This window comes from Colletotrichum acutatum (assembly GCF_030867785.1).
Source record: "Colletotrichum acutatum strain CBS 112980 chromosome Unknown BDZ83scaffold_105, whole genome shotgun sequence".
Taxonomy (NCBI): domain Eukaryota; kingdom Fungi; phylum Ascomycota; class Sordariomycetes; order Glomerellales; family Glomerellaceae; genus Colletotrichum; species Colletotrichum acutatum.
Genome location: NW_026849099.1, coordinates 47,385 through 66,924, shown reverse-complemented (window position 1 = coordinate 66,924; position 19,540 = coordinate 47,385). Strand labels below are relative to the sequence as shown.

Below are 19,540 nucleotides of genomic sequence, written 5' to 3'. Positions count from 1 at the left end.
CTCACTCGGTGGAGGCTCCTGTCGATGGGTACCAGTGCCTCCAAGTGATTGACCAAGTGAACGGCCCACGGATACCGTCCGCCTGGCGTGATGAATAAATATGAATATGTGGACAGCTCAGAAATCGCGTGATGGCATGACTTTGAGTGTCGAGAGTGTTTGTTCGCTTCGGACATGCACCTAAAATGACCAAACAAGAGAAGACGCCCGCCTAGAGGCATCTCCAAGAGTGGATCCCCTCGTCGGCTACTCTCCCGTTGGCCGTCCGGTTTCCTTCCGGGGGAGCGACACGGACCCACCCGACCTCGAGACTCTGGGATTGGAATGATTGGGATCACGCTACGTACCCGACCCGACCAGTGGGTCTACGACCTGAGTAAGGACTAGGTACGTTCCTCGGCTTAGCTAAGCTTTCGCCCAAGAAGCCGGGGGGCCGCGTGGTTGGAGTACGTACCCTGTCCCGTACCTTTGAGTTCTTGGCAGATATTTCTCCAGTACCTCGTTCAAGACTGCACATTGATAAAGTGCTCCGGGACTCAGAAGCCGTTCAATCCGAATCCAGAACCTTGGACAAAGCTACAAAAGACGTAGGATAGCATGAAAATCCTCTGAAAAGAATATCGGATTCATATACAATTGCGTGCTTGCTTACCTACCACACTGTTGAACTACTCTCTACACGGATACAGATACGTTAGGCCAAACAGGCACCAGCATGTGCAACACAGCGCACATCCCATGCCATCCAGTTCGTCCCTAGGTCTACTTTCAGAGCCGGCTAAGATATTCGCCGTCTCCAAAACCGCCCCAAGGCCCAAGCAGGAAGGTAAGAGGAAGGTAAGCAATCGGACAAATTCAAGGGAACTTTGGAAGCTTAACGTGTTGACCTACAAAGGCTGTCGCGTCCCTGGAGACAGCATGCGTCACCCTCATTCGTACGTCTGGTCAGACTGCTACCTTTTTCAACCGCGTCTGATCCTCTCGCAGCAAAGTGTCAGCACCATAGTTTGTTTCAATTGATTCCATCTCACCGTATTGAAGCCATCGCGCTGCATTTTCCCCAATCGTGTGAACACCATCTACAATCCTAAACCTACAATCGTCATTCGGCTCAACATGCGCGTGGCAAAGGAATTCACCCCCGAGGTGCTCCTGAGCGCACCCCGCCGCGGCGCCGCCGTCCCGAGCCCGGACGGCAAGCTCATCCTCTACACCCAGTCCACTCACAGCTTTGAAGACAACAAGACCCTCAAGGAGGTCCGCCTCATGCATGTCGAGTCCGGCGCCTCTGACCAGCTCACCGACGACGACAAAGTCCACGATGCCCTCTGGCTGCCCGGGACGGCGAGCGACATCGTCTACTTGAAATCCGGCGAAAAAGGCACCACCCAGATCTGGATCGCCAACGGCGCCGAGCCGGCCAAGGAGCACTACGTCGCTGCAGAGTACGACGCGCCCATCAGCGCCCTCAAGGTCAAGGCACTGGGTGATGGGAGTGTCGGGTTTGTCGTTGCTGGGCTAGTCGGGCCCGATGGGTCCCTATTCAATGACAAGACCGAGGAGAAGAGGTCTACGGGGCGCATCTTTGACGATTACCACATGAGGCGTGTAAGTTGGGAGTGAGATTTTTGGCGGGCGTACATCGGTGACATGTTCGTGACTAATAAAACCTCGTGTTAGTGGAACGAACTGATCAAACCTCACAAATACGCTCTCTGGTACTCGACTCTCGTCAACGCCCACGGCAAATGGGGGGTCGCAGGCGAGCTCCAGAATGCCATCAAGGGCAGCCGTCTCGAGGCGCCGTCGGGCATGTACGACGTCAGCGACCCGACGGACGCATTCGACGTCAGCGACAAGGGCATCGCCTTCATCGCCGAGGACACGGGGCTGAAGCCGCAAGACGCGGGCGCCTCCCACGTCTACTACGTCCCCCTCGCATCCTTCACGGCCGCCGCCACTACCAAGCCGAGGCCTCTCGTCATGGGTATATCGGAGGCCAAGGCGTACTACTCCAACGTGAGGTTCTCGCCCGACGGCTCCAAGATTGCTTTTTTGCACGAGCCGCTCGACAACCCCGCAGACGCGAGGTTGTACATGGGACACACGGCGTCCTTTGGCGCCTACGATGTGCACAAGATGATCTTTGGCAGAGGGCCGAGTCTGCCGCCCAAGGGGTTCGAGTTCGCGGGCAGCTCTGATGCCATCTTTTTGCAAACGGAGGACTGCGGGCGGGTGAAGCTGTCGCACGTGGAGCTTCGTCACGGTGCAGAGGCGACGACGCTGACGTCGAGCGGCGTCGTCTCGGCTTTTTACCCTCTCAAGGAGGGCAGCTATGACAAGGTCCTGGTGACGAGCAATAGTTTCCTTGACAGCAGTCTGTGGCAGATTATCGACGTCTCGTTGAACACGGCGCCAAAGATTGTGTCGTCGGCTACGAAGCACGGCGCAAAGTACGGGTTGTCTCACAGCATGGTCTCTGAGTTTTGGTACGAAGGCGAAGACGACAACATTGTGCACTCCTTCATCATCAAACCGGCCAACTTTGACAAGACCAAGAAATACCCTTGGATTCTCTTACCTCACGGCGGGCCGGAATCATCTTGGACGGATTCATGGTCGACAAGGGTTAGTTAGCCAGTTCCCCTCCGCCTCCCTCTCTTACGTTTACCAAAACTTCGAACTAACACCTGTCAACAGTGGAACATGGCCCTCTGGGCCCAACAAGGCTACGTCCTCATCGCGCCCAACATCGCAGGTAGTACAGGCTACGGCGTCGACTTCACAGCCCGCATCTACCGCTCCTGGGGCGGCGCTCCCTTCCAAGACCTCGTCCGCCTCATGGACCACCTGCAACAAGTCCCCTACCTCGACCAGGACCGCGCCGTCGTCGCGGGTGCCTCGTACGGCGGGTACATGATCTCCTGGATGAACGGCCACGACCTAATCCGCCGCTTCGCCTGCTCCATCTGGCACGACGGCATTTTTAGTCTGCCCGTCTTCATGCTGCAGAGCGACATCGTCGATGGCGGGCCCGATTTCGGCGGCCCGCCGTTTTTGTGGGATAATGCCGAGGAGATGGAGCGGTGGAACCCGGCGAGGCCGGAGCTGTTGAGGAATTGGAGGCATGCGCCGCCGACGTTGATCATTCACAGCGAGAAGGATTATCGTTGTCCCATCACGGAGGGGATTGCTGCGTATAATACGCTCATGTGTCAGGGTGTCAAGACGAGGTTCTTGACGTTTGATAATGAGTGCCATTGGGTGCTGAACCCGGAGAACTCGATAGTTTGGCACAAGACTGTTTTCGACTGGATGGCGAGGTTTACGGGGGAGAGCAGGGTTTGAAGGCGGTTTATATGAGATGGGGATGGAATCTATACACGATGAAGATATCCGGTGCGAGGCAGTCAGCAACAATGAACGGAACAGACAATGACAACGTACCAAGATATCAGATGAGATGGATGCTTGCTCTCATCCAAAATATCTCCATCCATAATTTGGACTCTGCGATCTTGAAGTTGTAAGTGCAGTTGGTGATCGGGCACATATACCCCCGAGACCCCCAACCAAGCCATCGGGACTTCAAATCGCCGTCTCCAGCGTCAAAAGTGGATCGCACGGGGGACTTTAAACCTCCGTCTCCTCCACCAATTAGCCGGAATACTCGCGAGTCACAAACCTCCAGCGGCAGCCCGTTCATTCACTCGGCCCCGGACGGTGCTACCCCGAGCTCAGTCGCGACGCCGCAACCCAATCGGCTGACCTCAAGCTCCTCAAAATGTGGGGGGGTTTTGTCTGCGTGCCCCCCGGATGGCGACCCCCGATTCCCCCGGTCTTGAGCCGGGCTCGTGTAAGAGGGAACATCGTAGCCTTGCGAGTTTTATGTATAAGAGTGCGCAACATCACGTCGCTTCCCCTTTTAGTTTCGTAGTATCTCGGCGATTTTGTTTGCAGGCGTGGCATATCAAACTGAAAGGGTTTACTGCATGTTACATGGTAGAAACCTTTTGAGTCCCAGCATCCAAGATGACATCCCTCATCAAGCATGAGCTCAGCAAAGGCTGGGCGTTCAAGGAAGAAGATGACGCCTCGGAGGACGCATGGCTTCCTGTGCCTAGTATCCCCAGCCAAGTCCATGTTGATCTGCTGGCAAACAAGAAGTAAATCCCACCCCTCGCCTTGTACACTTGCAGCCAGAAACAAGACGAACCTGACATCCAAATGCAGAATCCCAGACCCCTTCCTGGATATGAACGAACTCGCCGTCCAATGGGTGGCAGAAAAAACCTGGATCTACCGCCTCGCCTTCCCAACGCCGCCAGACTTTTCAACCGTAGCAGCAGAAGAGGTACCAGGCACTACAGCAGTAACAGACCTCGTCTTCGAAGGTCTAGACACTTTTGCCACAGTCACCCTCAATGGCACGCAAATCCTCACTTCGGACAACATGTTCCTCTCTCACCGCGTAAACGTCACGCAACACCTCAGGACAGACGGTGACCGCACCAACCTCTTGGAAATCGTCTTCGACTCAGCCCTGCTCCGCGGGAGACGACTCGTCGAGGACCACGCGCACGAGCACAGGTTCATCGCCCGGCAAACGGAACAAGGCCGCATCCCCGTCCGAAAAGCGCAGTATCACTGGGGCTGGGACTGGGGTCCGATCCTCGTGACAGCAGGAATCTGGAAGCCTGTGCTTTTGGAGCGGTATGTTGCGCGGATCGATGATGTTTGGGTCAAGAGCGAGGTGAGTCCGGATTTGGGGAGTGTGTCGGGGCAGATCATTGTCAAGACACAGGGGTCCGGCGCGGAGGAGGTCGCGGTGGTGTTTAGCCTTGACGACGAGGTTGTGTTGGAGAAGCGTATAGCTGTTGCGAAGGATGGGAAGGCAAAGACAGACTATCAGCTTGAGAAGCCGAAGCTGTGGTATCCCCTCAACAACGGCCCGCAGACGCTCTACACAATCACGACGACCCTCCACCACGCCTCAGACGTCTCGAATCAAGAGCAACCACTAGCAACACACACCCAAAGAACAGGCTTCCGCCGCGCGCAACTCATCCAAGAACCCGACGCCTTCGGTAAATCATTCTACTTCCGCATCAACAACATCGACGTCTTCGCCGGCGGCTCCTGCTGGATCCCCGCAGACAGCTTCCACGCCGCCATCCCGCCCTCGCGGTACCGCGCCTGGGCCGCCCAGCTGCCCGCCTCGAATCAGAACATGTTGAGGATATGGGGCGGCGGCGTCTACGAGTCTTCGGTATTGATGGAGACGTGCGACGAGCTGGGGGTGCTGGTGTGGCACGATTTCTGCTTCGCGTGCGGGAGTTACCCGACGTACCCCAGTTTCCTGGCCAGCGTCGAGGCGGAGGCGCGGCAGAATTTGGCGAGGCTGAGGAGGCATCCGAGTATTGTGATGTGGGCAGGAAATAATGAGGATTATCAGGTGCAGGAGAGGTATAAGCTCGAGTATAGGTTCGAGGAGGACAAGGACCCGGAGTCGTGGTTGAAGTCCGGGTTTCCGGCGAGGTATCTGTATGAGTATCTGCTGCCCAAGATTGTGGAGGAGGAGAGCCCTCATGCGGTGTATCATCCGAGTAGTCCGTGGGGTGATGGGAAGCCTACAGCTGATTCGACTGTTGGGGATATTCATCAGTGGAATCGTAAGTCCCCCCCCCCCCTTTTTTTTTTCTTTTCGTAACCCCCTTTCTTGGGCCACGCAAGCTAACACAACCAGTCTGGCACGGCGCAATGAATAAATACCAAGAATCCCACCTACTAACCGGCCGCTTCGTCTCCGAGTTCGGCATGGAAGGCTACCCGCACCTCACCACCACCACCACAATGCTCACCTCGCCCGCCCAGCGCCGCCCGGGCTCCATGGCGCTCGACTTCCGCAACAAAGCCTACGACCACGAACGGCGGATGATGACGTACATTGTCGAGAATTTCCGCGTGAATTACGGCCTCGAATGGTTCACCTACCTCACGCAGCTGATGCAGGCCGAAACCATGACCTTTGCCTACAAGGCCTGGCGGAGGGATTGGGGTTCCCCCGGGAAGAGAGGGTGCGGCGGCGCGCTGGTGTGGCAGCTGAATGATTGCTGGCCGACGGTGAGCTGGGCGATTGTGGACTATTGGCTCGTGAGGAAGCCTGCTTTTTATGCGATTGGGAGGGCGCTGAGGGGGGTTGATGTCGGTGTCGGGAGGAGAGTGGACGAGTGGACGAAGTGTCATGCTGATCCGACGCTCGGGGCTAGGGGCACGGAGTTTGAGGTATGGGTTGCGAGTGCGAAGACTGATGATGTTGCTGGGGAGCTTGGTGTGCGGTTCATTTCTATTGAGACGGGTGAGGAGGTTAGAGACAGGATTGAGAAGAAGGTTGTTGCGGAGGGGAATGCCACGACGGAGGTTGTTGAGAAGTGCAAGGTCGAGGCTTTAAGGGAAACGTTTGGGGATGCGAGTGTACCGTTTTATCCGGAGGAAGATGACCCGTTTGTCATCCATGCGACGCTATTTGTTGATGGGAAGGTTGTGGCGGAGGATACGGCATGGCCGCATCCGTTGAAGTATATCGACTTTTCGGACCGCAAGGTGCGTGTGGAGGTGAGGGACGGGACGCTGGTTGTCTCTGCTGAGAGGCCGGTCAAGGGGTTTATTATTCAGGAAGAGCGCGGGATGAAGTTGAGTGATAATGGGTTCGATGTGGTGCCGGGCGAGGAACGGGTTGTACGCGTTGATGGTTATGATGTGCAGAAGTTGCGGTGGACGTATTTGGGCGCACCAGAGGTGTTTTTGGGACTGTCTGCATAGACTCTGGCATATTTACGACAGTTCAATATGATCACTAGATGAAACGAGTATTGAAGAGGGAAATAAATTCAATTGGGCATTTCGTCATGTCTCATTACGGGCGTACAACTACAACTACTCGAGACAATCTGAATTAATTATCAATCTTCCCGAAAGCGCCATTGGTTAGATGATGTCTCCTCCGAACCCTCCACCAAAGCCTCCGCCAAAACCACCACCAGAGCCTCCGAAGGGGTTTCCGCGCCCCCCACCGTGTCTGGGCATACCGCCCGGACCAAGGGGGTCCCATCTGGCCCCCGGTGGCGCTTGGGGATCGTAGCCGCCACCTCCCTGGGCACCTGGCCCTCCGAAAAGGGGGTCATCAAATGTGGGATGCATTCCGCCGCCGCCTCCGGGTCGGGGGAGACCGCCGCCACCGATAAAAGATGCTCTCAGCGGGTCGTTGGGACCAAGACCAGGGGGGTTGAGGTCGTCGTGGCCGATATTGTAGGGTGATCGACCGGGAACCCCCAGTGGACGAGGGGGTCTGTTGATTTCATACTCGTCTTCAAATCCGGGCGGTGGGAAGTCTCCGGCAGGAATGGGTCGTCTGGGAGGCTGGGCGAGAGGATCGTTGACGGGGTATGGGCGCGCGGGATCAGGCAGGTCACCGGGTGCTGGCCGTCCAGGACGACCGGCCTGGGCACGGCCTTCTCTCTGTGCGTTATCGGCTGCGTCCCTGTCATCGGGAGACTCTTCATAGCCTTCAACTTGCAACTTGGGAATGAGCTTTTGGATAATCTCGGTCTTGAATTGATCAATCAGCTTGGTGACGGCAGACTCTGATGCGAAAGCTTCCTTGAGCTTCTCGACTAGGTCGCTCCTGTCCTCGGAGCCGTCCTCGGTCAGTGTGATGCGTAAAGGCAGCTTCGCGTTGTTGATGACGTCCTTTGTCGTGATTTCAAATCTGTGGATGACATCGTGGCCGACGGCGAGCCCGCTGATTTCGACTTTGCCGCCGACTTTGCTAATCCGGATAATGGACGTCATGGACGACTGCTTGTGGGCGTAGACAAAGCGGAGAGAGCCATAGCCGGCGTTCCATGATGCTGGTAGACGCGGGGCGAGGCTTTGGACTTCTTCTTCTGCGGTGGGTGTCAACTGGGGTCCTGGAGCACGGTTATCAAGGACAGTTGCCATACCTATCCTCTTCTCCTCGTCGAAGCCCAGAAGACGGAACTTGAGGGACGCCATGCAGGCATGCGTGAGGAGGGCAGGGAGCTCATAGCCGCTGCTAATGTCGGAAGTGGTGTCGCCCTTGGGGTGAGTAGGCAGGGTTTCTGCCATTTGTTGCAGTACAGACTGCGCGGTGAGTGGATTCGCCATGGCGGGGTTGTGCTGAGGAGGGGTAGATTCCTGAGTTCTACGTCTGTGTGTTTGTAAATGGTGAGATTCAAAAAGAAGTCTGAGAGAAACTTCGAGGCTTATGTAGACTGTGAATGGGGCTTAGACGGTATTGGGCTTCGTTGTTTGGTGTTGGGTTGGGCTTTACAGACGGCAGTGGTTGACAAAGTGTAGAAACGTCCAGGGGACAGGAGGGAGCTAAGCCCAAGCTTTGGAGGGGTTCGCAGAGTGGCGTCAGAGACTCGCTGCCTTCAGCCCTACGAGTGGATTAGCCCCACATCATCACAACCAATCGTCGGCTGCCTCCCTGCTGCCTAGATGGGTCAAGCTGAGTCACGTGCTGCTTCAAATCATGTGACATGGCGTGGAGGTCGCATCGTTCCTCGTCGCGTTCCCCTCCTCACTACCGCGACTCTTGTCTTTGATCTGTACCCCTAACAATTGACAGGAAGCTGTATACATGGGACCGAGCTCTCATCTCGCTTTTCCATTGCAAAACCACCCGTCTAGCAAGAAAGCTTGACCCAGCTTAAGAGATTCAACGGGAGCCATGTCTTCCAGTTCGAGACCACCAGACTCGGCTTCCGCACCACCAGTGGCCATCCCACGGCCGCAGGCAAACACCATCCTGACTTCGTTTACAACATTCCTCACGCTCACGATACATACGATACTGTACTACAGGCGCCTCTACCCGCAACAGACCTTTCTCATGACCAAGGCCCATAACCTGCCAGTACCCCAATCCCGGCACCCAGCCCTCTGCGAATGGATCAACTCGGCTCTTGCTGCGATACAGGATCAGCTTGCACTCGGCAGCGTCTCCAAAGTCTGTGTTGTCATCCACGCAGCAGAGACAATGTCTGTCGTTGAGAGATGGGTCTTTGATGTCACCAACTTCCCCGTCTGGGCTACGGGCAAGGGCAAGGAGAGGCTTGGCCAGGCCCAGAGGTTTCAGCGACGGGAGGAAGACGACGATGACGGCTCGGTGAATTGGGTTGATGTGAACGAGGCGTATAGAGGAGCCCTCAGGCGTTTGGCCTACGCTGCCGAGATGAAGGGGCCATTGCCAGAGGGATGTACCTTTACCATGGCTGTTGAGCTGCGAGACGAAGCGCCCGCGCCGATAGGGGTAGGCACCACGTTTCCTAACTTCTTGTCAACTTGATCTGTACTTACATTCGATACAGCACCCTCAACCTTGGATTCCTTCTGAACCCGCGCTTCAGCCCGCCTCAAAGATGAACCCGGTACCAGGCCCAATTATCGGAGGCGCCTCTACCACACCACTTCGCTCCGTCGAAGCTGGTCCACTCTTCTTCGAGTGTTGGATCGAAGAAAGCAGACCTCCAACTTCGCCACCTTCTACTCAAGACTCCTACTTTTCATGAAGATATGACCACTTCGTTTTCTTTCCCGATGCGTACTTAGTGAAAGTCAACATCGATGCAGTAACACTGGATCAACGATATCAAGTTTGCCGCCCTCTCTTGAAGTATCACGGGCCGCCAAAAATCGCAACTCGAATCTGCAGCCAATTGTAGCGAATGACAGTTCAGAACATGCTTGGAGACACCGAAAGCCCCTCAAAACTGACAGTCACAGCCGGAAGCCATTGTGGGAGAGGTAGATTTGGCCACCCGGAAGCTATTGCCCTATTGACTTGTCAACTCAGCGTACAGCCCCTTTCAGACTACCTCCTGATAGCCACGGCGAGGGAGATGAAAATTCTTTCAAATCTCAACAGGCATGAGCGCCTTGTTGCTAATAGAAGAGCCTGTGAGCTGAACACTTGCCTGGTTGCGTATCAACCGTTGAGCGTCGGGCTCTCGCCGACAACAACATGCAATAGTCCGCAGGGGGTAATACGTTGCGGTGGAATTGCGACAGAGGAAACTACCCGTTCAATAACCACAGAAGCCGGCGACAAGGCATGTGTGGAGAGTCGCAGGTGCTTATCGGTCGCTATTCGCGTTGGGTGTATCACGTCTTCTCCCCTGTCAATGTCGCAAGGTTGCCGGCAACGCCCCTCTGGATCTCGGCACATATAGCCGGCGCTACTTTGACTGACGGATAGTCTCCGACTGAGAGCCGCGAAGACCTTTCGAATGAGCTGAATTCAGTACGAAACAGATCTGAGGTACAATCCTCGAACCCTTTACGGATAGCATGCAACGTCGTGAATCGTAGTCAATCCCCTCAGTCCGAGGTCATCGGCCTGCTCCACCAGCACACCATACCACGCGAAGCACGTCTTCGCCTCTGACTTTGATATCATCATGAAGGATTCGCGGGTCTTTGCCGCAGGAATTTCTTGTTGATTCGTATAAGTACATCAGCAAATAATAGTCAAATTTCATCCTCGATGCCAATTAGGATCTGCATGCGTAGACTTTGCATTTAAAAAGACGTTGGGATTTTGCAGCTTGTCATTTGACTGCAACAGAAGCAACATGGGCGTTCCAGAGCAAAACCCAATACCAGTCGCGGCTGAATTGCCCGCGGCTCAGCAAAGAGGCAACGGCTCCGGATCTGAAGGTGTTCTTACCCCAGTTGCGAGCAATCCAAAGGATGATATTGATCCCAAAGACGAGAGGGCTTTCGTAGGTTCCCTGTATGCTCTGTGTAGTGAATGCAGTGACTGAACCAGTGTACAGCTTTGGCGCCTGGACTTGTTCTTCTTGACAATTGGTTTCTTGGGCTACATGTTTAAGTGAGTGTGGACTGAGTCTCCGCCGAGTATAGTGAAGACTGACATCCTCTGATAGATACATCGACCAAACGAATATCGTACGAATTCTGCTCCTGTGCAGTCTGGCAAACTCAGGCACTGACACCCGGGTACTTTAGAGCAATGCATACGTCTCAGGGATGAAAGAGGACCTCAATCTCTTGGGGAATGAGCTGAACTACTTTACGACGTTCTTCAAGTGAGCCTACACTTTCTACAGGACATCAAAGAGGCATTCTAATAGTGATGTGTCGCGCAGTATCGGTTATATGATCATGCTGTATCCGTCATGCATCATCATATCCCACTTTGGCCCCTCGAAATGGCTGCCGGCATGCGAGGTCAGTCTATTAAGAAAGCATACCAAGTCACGACATACTAACCAACACATTAGCTCATCTGGGGCATCCTCACATGCTGCCTGTCACTTGTTACCAGCGCGAAGCAGGTAACCCATCCTCGGACCATTGCACCGTATTCAGCGCATCGCTGACTCCGATCTAGGTTTACGGTCTTCGTTTCCTCATTGGCTTCTTTGAGGGCACGGCTTGGCCCGGCTACTTTACCCTTATCAGCCAATGGTACATGCCTCACGAGGTCGCTCTCCGCATGAGTCTGTACAACATTGCTCAGCCAGCTGGGGCGATGCTTTCAGGCGCGATGCAAGGGGCGCTTTCAACAAACTTTGAGGGTCTGCATGGACGTTCTGGCTGGCGCTGGGCGTTCATAATCAATGTAAGCTGCGGCGTGAACCTCAAGCCGATGCTTGGTATGACTGACTTGACCTCTTTTCAGGGTGTTTGTACCATAGCTGTAGCTCTCGCTGCGTTCCTCATTCTCCCCGGCTATGTGAGTCCTTTCGTGTCCCTAAACGGATTCTCATAAGGTACCGAAAACAGGATTGCTAATCGATGAAAAAGCCCGAACGCCCAAATCCCCTGGCAAAGTTCTACTTGAAGCCGAAGCACATTGAGATTGCCCTTGCCCGTGCTCGGAGGGTCGGTCGCAAGCCTCAGATTGGCATCACGATCAAGTCTTTTGTGCGATGTTTCAGCTTCTGGCAACTTTGGGCATTTGCTAGTGAGTGTTGAATCTAAATGATCTTGAGTATCTATACTGATATTGTGCATTACAGTCGCGTGGCCCATTGGCGGTAATTTTACGCCAGCCAGTTACTTCAATTTGTGGCTCAAGTCTTTGAAGAACGCAGATGGATCGGTCAAATAGTAAGTACTCGCCTTGCTCTTTGAATTAAAAGAACGTGCTGATCGTTCCTTCAGCTCTGTTGCCATGCTCAACTACTTGCCCATCATTGGCCAAGCCGTCCAACTCGTGGCAGAGCTGCTCTTCAGTGGTTTGAGTGACTACTTTGGTGTTCGACTGCCATTCTTACTTCTGCATTCGGTAATTATCCTGAACCTTGAGACTTTGTTCTGCTTGGCTGATATCTTGCAGGTCATCAACATCACTTCGCAGATCATCCTCATCATACGACCCAGTAACCAACAAGCCTACATGGCCGGCTGGTACATGAATTACATCGGGGCGTAAGTAAAAGCCGACCCAAAGCCCCCAGAATACCATGCTAAAATTGGCCAGTGTCTCCACGATGTTGCTATGCTCTTGGGCATCTGCTCACCTCCAAGGCGAGCCTGAGGTGCGCACCGTCCTCTTCGCCAGCGGAACTGTCCTCGCCTACATCATGAGTGCCTTCATCCCCATTGCCGCGTTCCCGGCATCCGAGGCCCCGCACTGGCGTATCGGCGCGAAGCTGTATCTTGCCTTTGCATTGGTTTCGGCTGTCATTTTCATTGGGATCCACTTTGCTTTCAAGTGGGAGGAGAAGAAGAAGGCGAAGGAGGCGGTCAAGGAGGATTCGACAGGCGAGCCGGATAACGCGCATTCGGGTGTCAAGTCTGTGGGTACTGGGGAGACTGACAGTGCTGTTGCTGGCAACGAGGCTTTGGGGAAGTTCCAAGACAAGCCCTGATTGCTGATGAATACAGGGGCCGGAGTGTAGCTTACAAATGATGGAAGGATCTTTGATGCTCGGTCTACTGAAGTTAGAAGCTAGCACTCAAATGGCCGAAAACAAAATAGGGAGACGGATGCTCCTCTGCACCGAAAACTTCCCATAGGAGCACCGAGGTACATCCCATTCAACGTCGCAGCATCGAGGCGATATAGTACACGAGAACCTCCCTGACACCAGTTCTGTCCCGTGTTGTTGACATTCTTCCAACCTCACTGCTGTCTAGAGTACTATTGTGATTGACTTATATCCAGAAAGAATTTCCAAGTTCCATGGTTCCATCTAAGCCTCATACAAAGCAGTTCAGGCTACTGTTCCCCTTGACCCCCGGGCATTCGACTCAAAACGGCACAAAGACATTCATTTCTCAATTTCGGCGTAAGGGGGAAAATTCTTCGTCGCGGTGAAGACATCATGTTCCTTCCACTTCACTCTCAGCGTTGAGGCGGGTCTCCCTGACACTCAGTTCTCAGGACCAAATTCTTTACATCTCGTAGGACGAAGATTTCTACACAATACTTTGGCTTTCCAGCGCGTTCATTCTCCTTCAGCCTGCAACTCGTATGTAATAACTAAAATCAGAAGTGAAGGGCAACCCGCCGGATTTGAAATAGAAAGATTGAGAGGTCTTAAAGTCGGGTGCCACAGTTTGATCATCACGATACAGACTTATGTTGTCTATTCAGTCTTCAATAATCGCCCTTGGGCCTTGACTCTATATTCGTAGGGGACTTTCTCCAAATATTGATAGTTTCATGACTGCAATAGCCCCATATGCTGCAACATGGGCTTGCCGCTATCCCAAATCAACTCCTACACCCATCGATATGTTGGGTGACGGTACTCTCTGTGTTGAGGAGGCCAATCACACGACGTGTCAGGTACAAATACTTGCGTGTTTGGGCAGACAGGTCTAGTAGTACCTTGTCGAAGAACACTGTGGATCACCGCCCTCCACGAAGGTGGACGCAAAGGGCACACACATCATCATCCGTAAGTTGACATGATCACAGTAATCACATACTCCATCTAGATATCTGACTCTACATGATAGTCATCTGCAGCCAAGGTCGGTAAATCGCCTGGCTACCTGCGAATCCTCGATCACATCATCAATGGTCTTCAAGAGCCTTCAAGATTTCAACACTTAAAGAATCTCGAAGAGGCGACGTTTTTGTCCGAGACTCGGGAGGCTCAGGCCGTCTTCAATCTAAGATATTAGAGGCTATCAACCCTGAAATTCTTGCCATGCTGCAGATTGACAGACTCGATCTGGAATCTCTGCTTCAGGCGAGAACGTACGAATATACAGCCGACGGCTCGTGTCCTTGGGCAGTTCATCTTCATGTCATCTGCAACCAGAATGGTACTGCCGGTGTATACGCTGGCCAGTCACAGCTCCTCGAAAGACGCATCAGAGAACACACCCGAGAGAGGCTCCAGTTCCGGCAGAGGCTTAAAGCTGAGCGAAACATTGGGGATCATGAAAAGTTGCCCTCCAGTCACGTTACCTTTTGGGTTCTGAAGGGAACGCATGATATCTGGCTCAAGTTCGCACAGCTACCAAGGCAACCCACCACCGAGTTTGAGAGAGATCGACAACAACTCTTCTTGAATATTCTCGAAGAGTACGCTGCCCTTGTCTTCCGGACCCTGCCGCCGAGCGAGCTAGCTTTGAGGCTGCCCCCAGAATGTGAAGTTCAGCCTTATCCTTGGGCTGGGCTCAACATCTGTGACCCCCTGGACCAGCTGATAAACGGTCCGAGGTCGTACGCGAAGAGCTCCAAAAATAGCAAAATGGGAAGACTTGGACTTCAACTTCATGAAAAGTTCTGGAGGCATGTGGATATCTCGAAAGGCGATTCAGAGACTATTCCCATCGTCTGCGGGGAGTGTAGGGATGCATCGACTGGTCGCCTGGACGATGAGCTCCTATTTGAAGTATCATCAGGCGCTTACCTAGCCATGTCGAAGCACTGCAGCAAATGCAGCCGAAGGCGCATTCATGTGCCAAGGGATCAGTCCCGCTCCTAGAAGACCTTGGATTCCGCCAAGAGGGCGTATCTCAGATCAAGAACTCAGCTTCCAGCTAACGTGGTCGATCTTGCGATAATGACCTCTTCCGAAATTGCGCTGTGGATTCAGTCACACGAAGTCGAAGCCTTGCCCTCGGAAAGAAAATGCAGCCTCTTGGCGCGAGCCGAAGACATTCGGAAGAGTTTTTTGGACATTCAGGACTCCTCTTCCAGCCCCCAATTGGCCAGTAAGCAGATGCTGAGCTCTGAAACGTGTGGAAGTGAGGCGGCTGGTTCTGAGCGTGATCAAAAAGTTGTATTGCCACAATGGATGCTCAAGAGATCTTGGCGGCAATGAGAAGATGGCGAGATATGGCAAAAGTTAGGCAGTATGCATATCAATATATCCACCACGTAATATTCCTCTGCAAAGACCAAGAAACATCGGCCGGTTAGCCCGTAGCGTTTATATCCTTAACTGTCCACCTTGGGATTTACCGTACATCGAACTACTCCGTTGGCCTTGATCTCTTGAATCCTATAGTCTGATTATACCCACGGCTCAATTGACGATAGCTTGTCCAGTCTGTGGAATAAAGTCAAGAACAGCGACTCTGATTCATTCACAACTCCAAGTCATTGAACATATTATTTCATTTCCCGTCATGCTTGTGTCGCGATCGAGGTGAAAAGTAGTCAACCTCGCTTTCAGGAATAACCTCTATGATCCTCGAATGATCCCGCCCCCGACCTTCAAAGTACTCCCTAAGATCATATTGCCGCGTAGGCCTGCCGCGAAACTGCTCCCATCGATTACTCCCCGCCTGTGACTGATGATCAGGGCGATGCTGATGCTTCCCGATAGTAGCGGCATCGCTCTTTGGGTGACTGTGTCTGTGCTCGCTTATTACCGGACTACTGCGTCTTGGTACATCCATGCCCCGCCTTGTCGTCTGATTGTCTCTGTTGCTGCTTGTGCTGGAGGAGGAGGAGGACGAACTCGAACTTCTTTCGTTGTGTTTCTTGTATCGATCGTGATGTGGTGTCCTCACAGGGATGGGCATAGGAATTCTCCTGACAGGAGGAGGACTTCGTCTCATCGGGATCGGACTCCGCCTCACAGGCCCAGATCCCCAACCCATACGCCTCCTGGCTCCTCCACCGCCGCCTCCCCCTCCACCAGGAGGCCGTCTTGGAGGACGTACGTCAACAATCTGCGCCGGCCCGTCGCCCTGAAAGATCTGCTTCACCATCATGCGCGTATAAGTCACCTCCCTCTCCGTCCGCCTCGCCATGACCCGCATAACCTCGTCCCCAAGCTTCTTCACATCATCCTTGATCTGCCACCAAATAAACCGATGCGCAAAGTCACACTTGTAAATTGCACTCCAGTCCGCGAAACTCCCTTGCTCCCCGTGCTTCTCGAAATCGACCCGGACCTTCTCGTCGAGATCCGCCTCGCCCCACGACGCACCGTTGTGAATGGCCTCGGCGCGGTACCCGCTCGCGATGAGAAACGGCCGCTCGAGCTCTTTGAAGGTGCGCCAGAGATCGCGGAGCGTGAGGTAGTGCAGCGGCAGCGTCTGTTCCGCGTAGGAGAACGCCGAGCGGGCTTCGTGGCTGGCGTGCCTGTCGCTCAGGTTGAAGATGCGCTGGCGCAGCTTCGTCTTTGCGCGGATTTCTCGAGACTGGTGTCGTAGGGCTTGTCGCTCTTCGCAGAGTTGTTGTCGAAGGTTTCCTAGCGAATCTCGTATTTCGTTAGGAGCCGATCTTATCGTGGCAACAAAATTGCCGTAGAGGGCTATCAAGTTGAGAGTTGTGAGGGCGAAGGAGAGAATGCCCGTCACGAAAGACACCCAGTTCAGTGAGTTTGGTACTTCGGCCGCCATCTGAGGCTATCGATGGCTTCCATGCAAGATCATGATGATTTCTGGTCTCATGTCTACAACTTGCTATTCATGTGCTGTGCTCGCGTCTTAAGGTAGATGAGAAAGAATGAAGCTGGGTTGCGTGTAAGACTTCACGTGGTTGCTAGTGTCTCTCATCAGCGCTACTTTGATGTTAGCCCGAACCAGCTTAGATGGTGACATAGCGTTGCCAGTTGTCCAAGGATCGTGAGCTATCCGTCAAACAAAACTCAGAATTTCTCCCATTGATTCGCTTGCAAGGCTCAACCCATGGGAAGTAGACTGCATGAACTGCGTTTCTATCCTAAGGCCGGCACGTTATGTCTAGTCGCCTCGAACCAACCTCGCCACAGCAGATGAGCACTACACTTTCGACAGCAAAGCAAGGGTGTGCTTGCCATGAAGTCACAAGCCAATGCACCGGATGATACGGGTATGAACCTGTTATCCACAGCCAATGCGACTGACGTACAGCTTTGGATATCCAACGCTGGAAGCACAAGGTGTCATGCTGGGGAGTAGGAACTAGAGAGATCCTTCAGGCTACTTATGCGGCAGATGATCCTGTAGTGATGAGACTGCCTTACGACATTCTGGAGAGTTTCGGTCTGCAGCGTTGGTTATAGACCCAATATGAAGGCGATGTAACGGCTGCTCTCTTTTGGTGTTGTTGGCCGCGGAGTCATACTGGTGGAATCAAGCTATGGTTCTCTGGCCAAGTTCATCCCAGGCAAAATGCATTCCCTCTATGGGAGGGTTGACGCACTTCGCTACGTTGGTGAAATTCATGTACTGTGTTACATTGAAAGAAACACTGGCAAAGAAAATAATGATCTCAATGTGCCCTAGGTCAACTTGTGTTTCTTCGAGGAAACGAGGGTGTAGTCAAAGGAGCTATGAGGAAGTCGTCCCCCACCTCGGACAAGGGTGAGCTCCAGCACTCTTATCGATAAGCACTGACGTCCATCCCGCCGTGGGGTAAGGTAGACTCACTGGCGCAATCCAAAAATTTCCCGACCTCAAACCGCAAACCACAAAACCTCGGGCGACCAAGAGTCACGAATTGACCAACAACCACCACAATGACCGCCCCAACAGCAACAATGGAGCCCGCGGTCGACGATTCCTTCGACCCAGACCCCGTTGTCGCCTCCTACGACGTCTTCTTCAACCCCTCCCTCCCGCAGGGCCGCAAGCTCTGGGTCCTCCAGCAGCCCAACCGCACCGACCCGCGCACCACCGCCCCGACCGAGATGCGCCTCAAGGGCCGCTCCGGCATGGTCGAGGTCGACGTGCCCCTCGACTACACCCAGTCCTACGACAAGGAGAAGGGCATGAAGTGGGGCCGCCAGCTCAAGGCCAGTCTCGAGTCCAAGAACGGCGGCACACACGGCCTGTCTGGCGGCTTCGGCGTCGGCGCGCCGCCGCCTAGGCAGAAGAGACGCGGCGACGTCGATTTGGAGGACGACTTGTACCTCGAGTGGCCCGAGGCGGTGCGCCAGGATAAGGTCCTCCGCACGCAGACGCTCGGCGGTCAATGTCCTGACCATAAGGAGGTTCAGTACATGATTGGCGTCTTCCAAGGAAGTGAGTCCTCACCTCCCCCTTTGCCTTCCTTTCACAGCCGTCTCCGTTTTTCCTCGGTTTACTGACCATAATTGCCCATGTTCAGAGGACCTCCACCTCACCCCCGTGACGAACCTCGTCCACCTCCGCCCCCAACTCCACCACGTCGACGCCGTAGCCCAACAAGAGCGCAACGCCTCCGCCGCAGCGGCCAAGGAATCCGCCGCGGCAGCAGCCGGGCCCGGGGGAGCAGGCGGCGCGGGCCCCCAATCGGCCGCCGCGCGCGCGATCCACATGACCATCAAGACGACCCAGGACGGTGCCACCGCAAAGAGCGAAACCATGGCCGACCGCCTCCGCTCCGTCCAGATGGAGAACTGGCGCAAGCTCAAGTACACGGACGAGGACAACGAGGCGGCCTGGGAGATTTACCAGGAGAGTCTCATCATGCGCGCTCCTGGAGAGAAGCCCGCACCCATCGCCGACGAAGAGGACGAGGAAAAGAAGAAGAAGGCCGCCATTGACGGGGCCGAGGAGGAGAAGCCCGTAATGGATCTGGCTGACAAGGTTGCGAGGTTGGAGACCAAATGGGGCGACGACGAACTCTTGGAGGCTGTCAGCGGTATCAAGAAGCCAAAGATGCCGACAAAGGCGGAACTGGAAGCCGAGGCGGCGGCGGCTGCCGCTGCTCAAGAACAGGCGCGCAAGGTGAAGCCTAAGGCCCGGGGTGCTGTGGGCGCACGGCGTGGAGGCAAAGCAAGAGCTGCGCCTGCGCCTGCGCAAGCGTCCTCGAGCATGGATCTCACATAATGGACAGCCAGTCTACCCGACAGAGGGTTCGATTTGCATAGCTCAGGCGTTACGGTGTTATAGATAAGGGATCACTCAGAAAAGATGAGATTTTGCTTTAAACTTCAAATGCAGATTTTCTTTTGCTCTAACTAGCAAGACTGGTCTCGACCCACCCCTGATACTCATATGGCGGCGCCATCTCATAGAGTCGTGTGCGTATTGTACACAAGATATGTTTGTGCATATTGCCATGGGACAGGCCATCGTCGCATGTTGAAACCTCAATCAAACT

At 54.1% G+C, this 19,540-nt stretch overlaps 8 protein-coding genes across 8 annotated transcripts; 6 read left to right on the top strand and 2 right to left on the bottom strand.

The window, feature by feature from the left end:
- Window positions 1-1,116: 1,116 nt before the first annotated feature.
- On the top strand, window positions 1,117-3,348 carry BDZ83DRAFT_755626 (prolyl oligopeptidase; the record flags this gene model as incomplete). Its single annotated transcript, XM_060514639.1, has 3 exons — window positions 1,117-1,608; window positions 1,681-2,628; window positions 2,701-3,348. 3 exons carry the CDS (start codon window positions 1,117-1,119, stop codon window positions 3,346-3,348), a joined length of 2,088 nt encoding a protein of 695 aa, XP_060361027.1.
- Window positions 3,349-4,032: 684 nt separating this feature from the next.
- BDZ83DRAFT_586392 (family 2 glycosyl hydrolase) lies at window positions 4,033-6,822 on the top strand (the record flags this gene model as incomplete). The annotated part of the gene is made up of 3 exons (XM_060505941.1): window positions 4,033-4,166; window positions 4,234-5,672; window positions 5,747-6,822. 3 exons carry the CDS (start codon window positions 4,033-4,035, stop codon window positions 6,820-6,822), a joined length of 2,649 nt encoding a protein of 882 aa, XP_060361026.1.
- Window positions 6,823-6,875: 53 nt separating this feature from the next.
- On the bottom strand, window positions 6,876-8,366 carry BDZ83DRAFT_633392 (PI31 proteasome regulator N-terminal-domain-containing protein). The gene is made up of 2 exons (XM_060509034.1): window positions 8,004-8,366; window positions 6,876-7,946 (listed from the first exon to the last, which is right to left on the bottom strand). Exons 1-2 carry the CDS (start codon window positions 8,185-8,187, stop codon window positions 6,988-6,990), a joined length of 1,143 nt encoding a protein of 380 aa, XP_060361025.1. The 5' UTR covers window positions 8,188-8,366; the 3' UTR covers window positions 6,876-6,987.
- Window positions 8,367-8,611: 245 nt separating this feature from the next.
- Window positions 8,612-9,804, top strand: BDZ83DRAFT_22642 (HORMA domain-containing protein). Its single transcript, XM_060501774.1, has 2 exons — window positions 8,612-9,337; window positions 9,396-9,804. Exons 1-2 carry the CDS (start codon window positions 8,756-8,758, stop codon window positions 9,594-9,596), a joined length of 783 nt encoding a protein of 260 aa, XP_060361024.1. The 5' UTR covers window positions 8,612-8,755; the 3' UTR covers window positions 9,597-9,804.
- Window positions 9,805-11,076: 1,272 nt separating this feature from the next.
- Window positions 11,077-13,148, top strand: BDZ83DRAFT_706965 (major facilitator superfamily transporter; the record flags this gene model as incomplete). The annotated part of the gene is made up of 10 exons (XM_060511537.1): window positions 11,077-11,135; window positions 11,196-11,277; window positions 11,331-11,384; window positions 11,441-11,671; window positions 11,732-11,785; window positions 11,857-12,016; window positions 12,072-12,162; window positions 12,217-12,340; window positions 12,392-12,483; window positions 12,536-13,148. 10 exons carry the CDS (start codon window positions 11,077-11,079, stop codon window positions 12,924-12,926), a joined length of 1,338 nt encoding a protein of 445 aa, XP_060361023.1. The 3' UTR covers window positions 12,927-13,148.
- A 782-nt stretch (window positions 13,149-13,930) lies between these two features.
- On the top strand, window positions 13,931-14,328 carry BDZ83DRAFT_733715 (uncharacterized protein; the record flags this gene model as incomplete). Its single annotated transcript, XM_060512923.1, has 2 exons — window positions 13,931-13,961; window positions 14,023-14,328. Coding segments are annotated over 2 exons (199 nt in total), but the record flags the coding sequence as incomplete, so codon positions are not given.
- A 1,308-nt stretch (window positions 14,329-15,636) lies between these two features.
- BDZ83DRAFT_586375 (uncharacterized protein) lies at window positions 15,637-16,872 on the bottom strand (the record flags this gene model as incomplete). Its single annotated transcript, XM_060505939.1, has 1 exon — window positions 15,637-16,872. The coding sequence occupies one exon, from the start codon at window positions 16,870-16,872 to the stop codon at window positions 15,637-15,639; it is 1,236 nt and encodes a 411-aa protein (XP_060361021.1).
- A 904-nt stretch (window positions 16,873-17,776) lies between these two features.
- Window positions 17,777-19,371, top strand: BDZ83DRAFT_633386 (Sin-like protein conserved region-domain-containing protein). Its single transcript, XM_060509033.1, has 2 exons — window positions 17,777-18,477; window positions 18,563-19,371. Exons 1-2 carry the CDS (start codon window positions 17,973-17,975, stop codon window positions 19,264-19,266), a joined length of 1,209 nt encoding a protein of 402 aa, XP_060361020.1. The 5' UTR covers window positions 17,777-17,972; the 3' UTR covers window positions 19,267-19,371.
- Window positions 19,372-19,540: the final 169 nt, after the last annotated feature.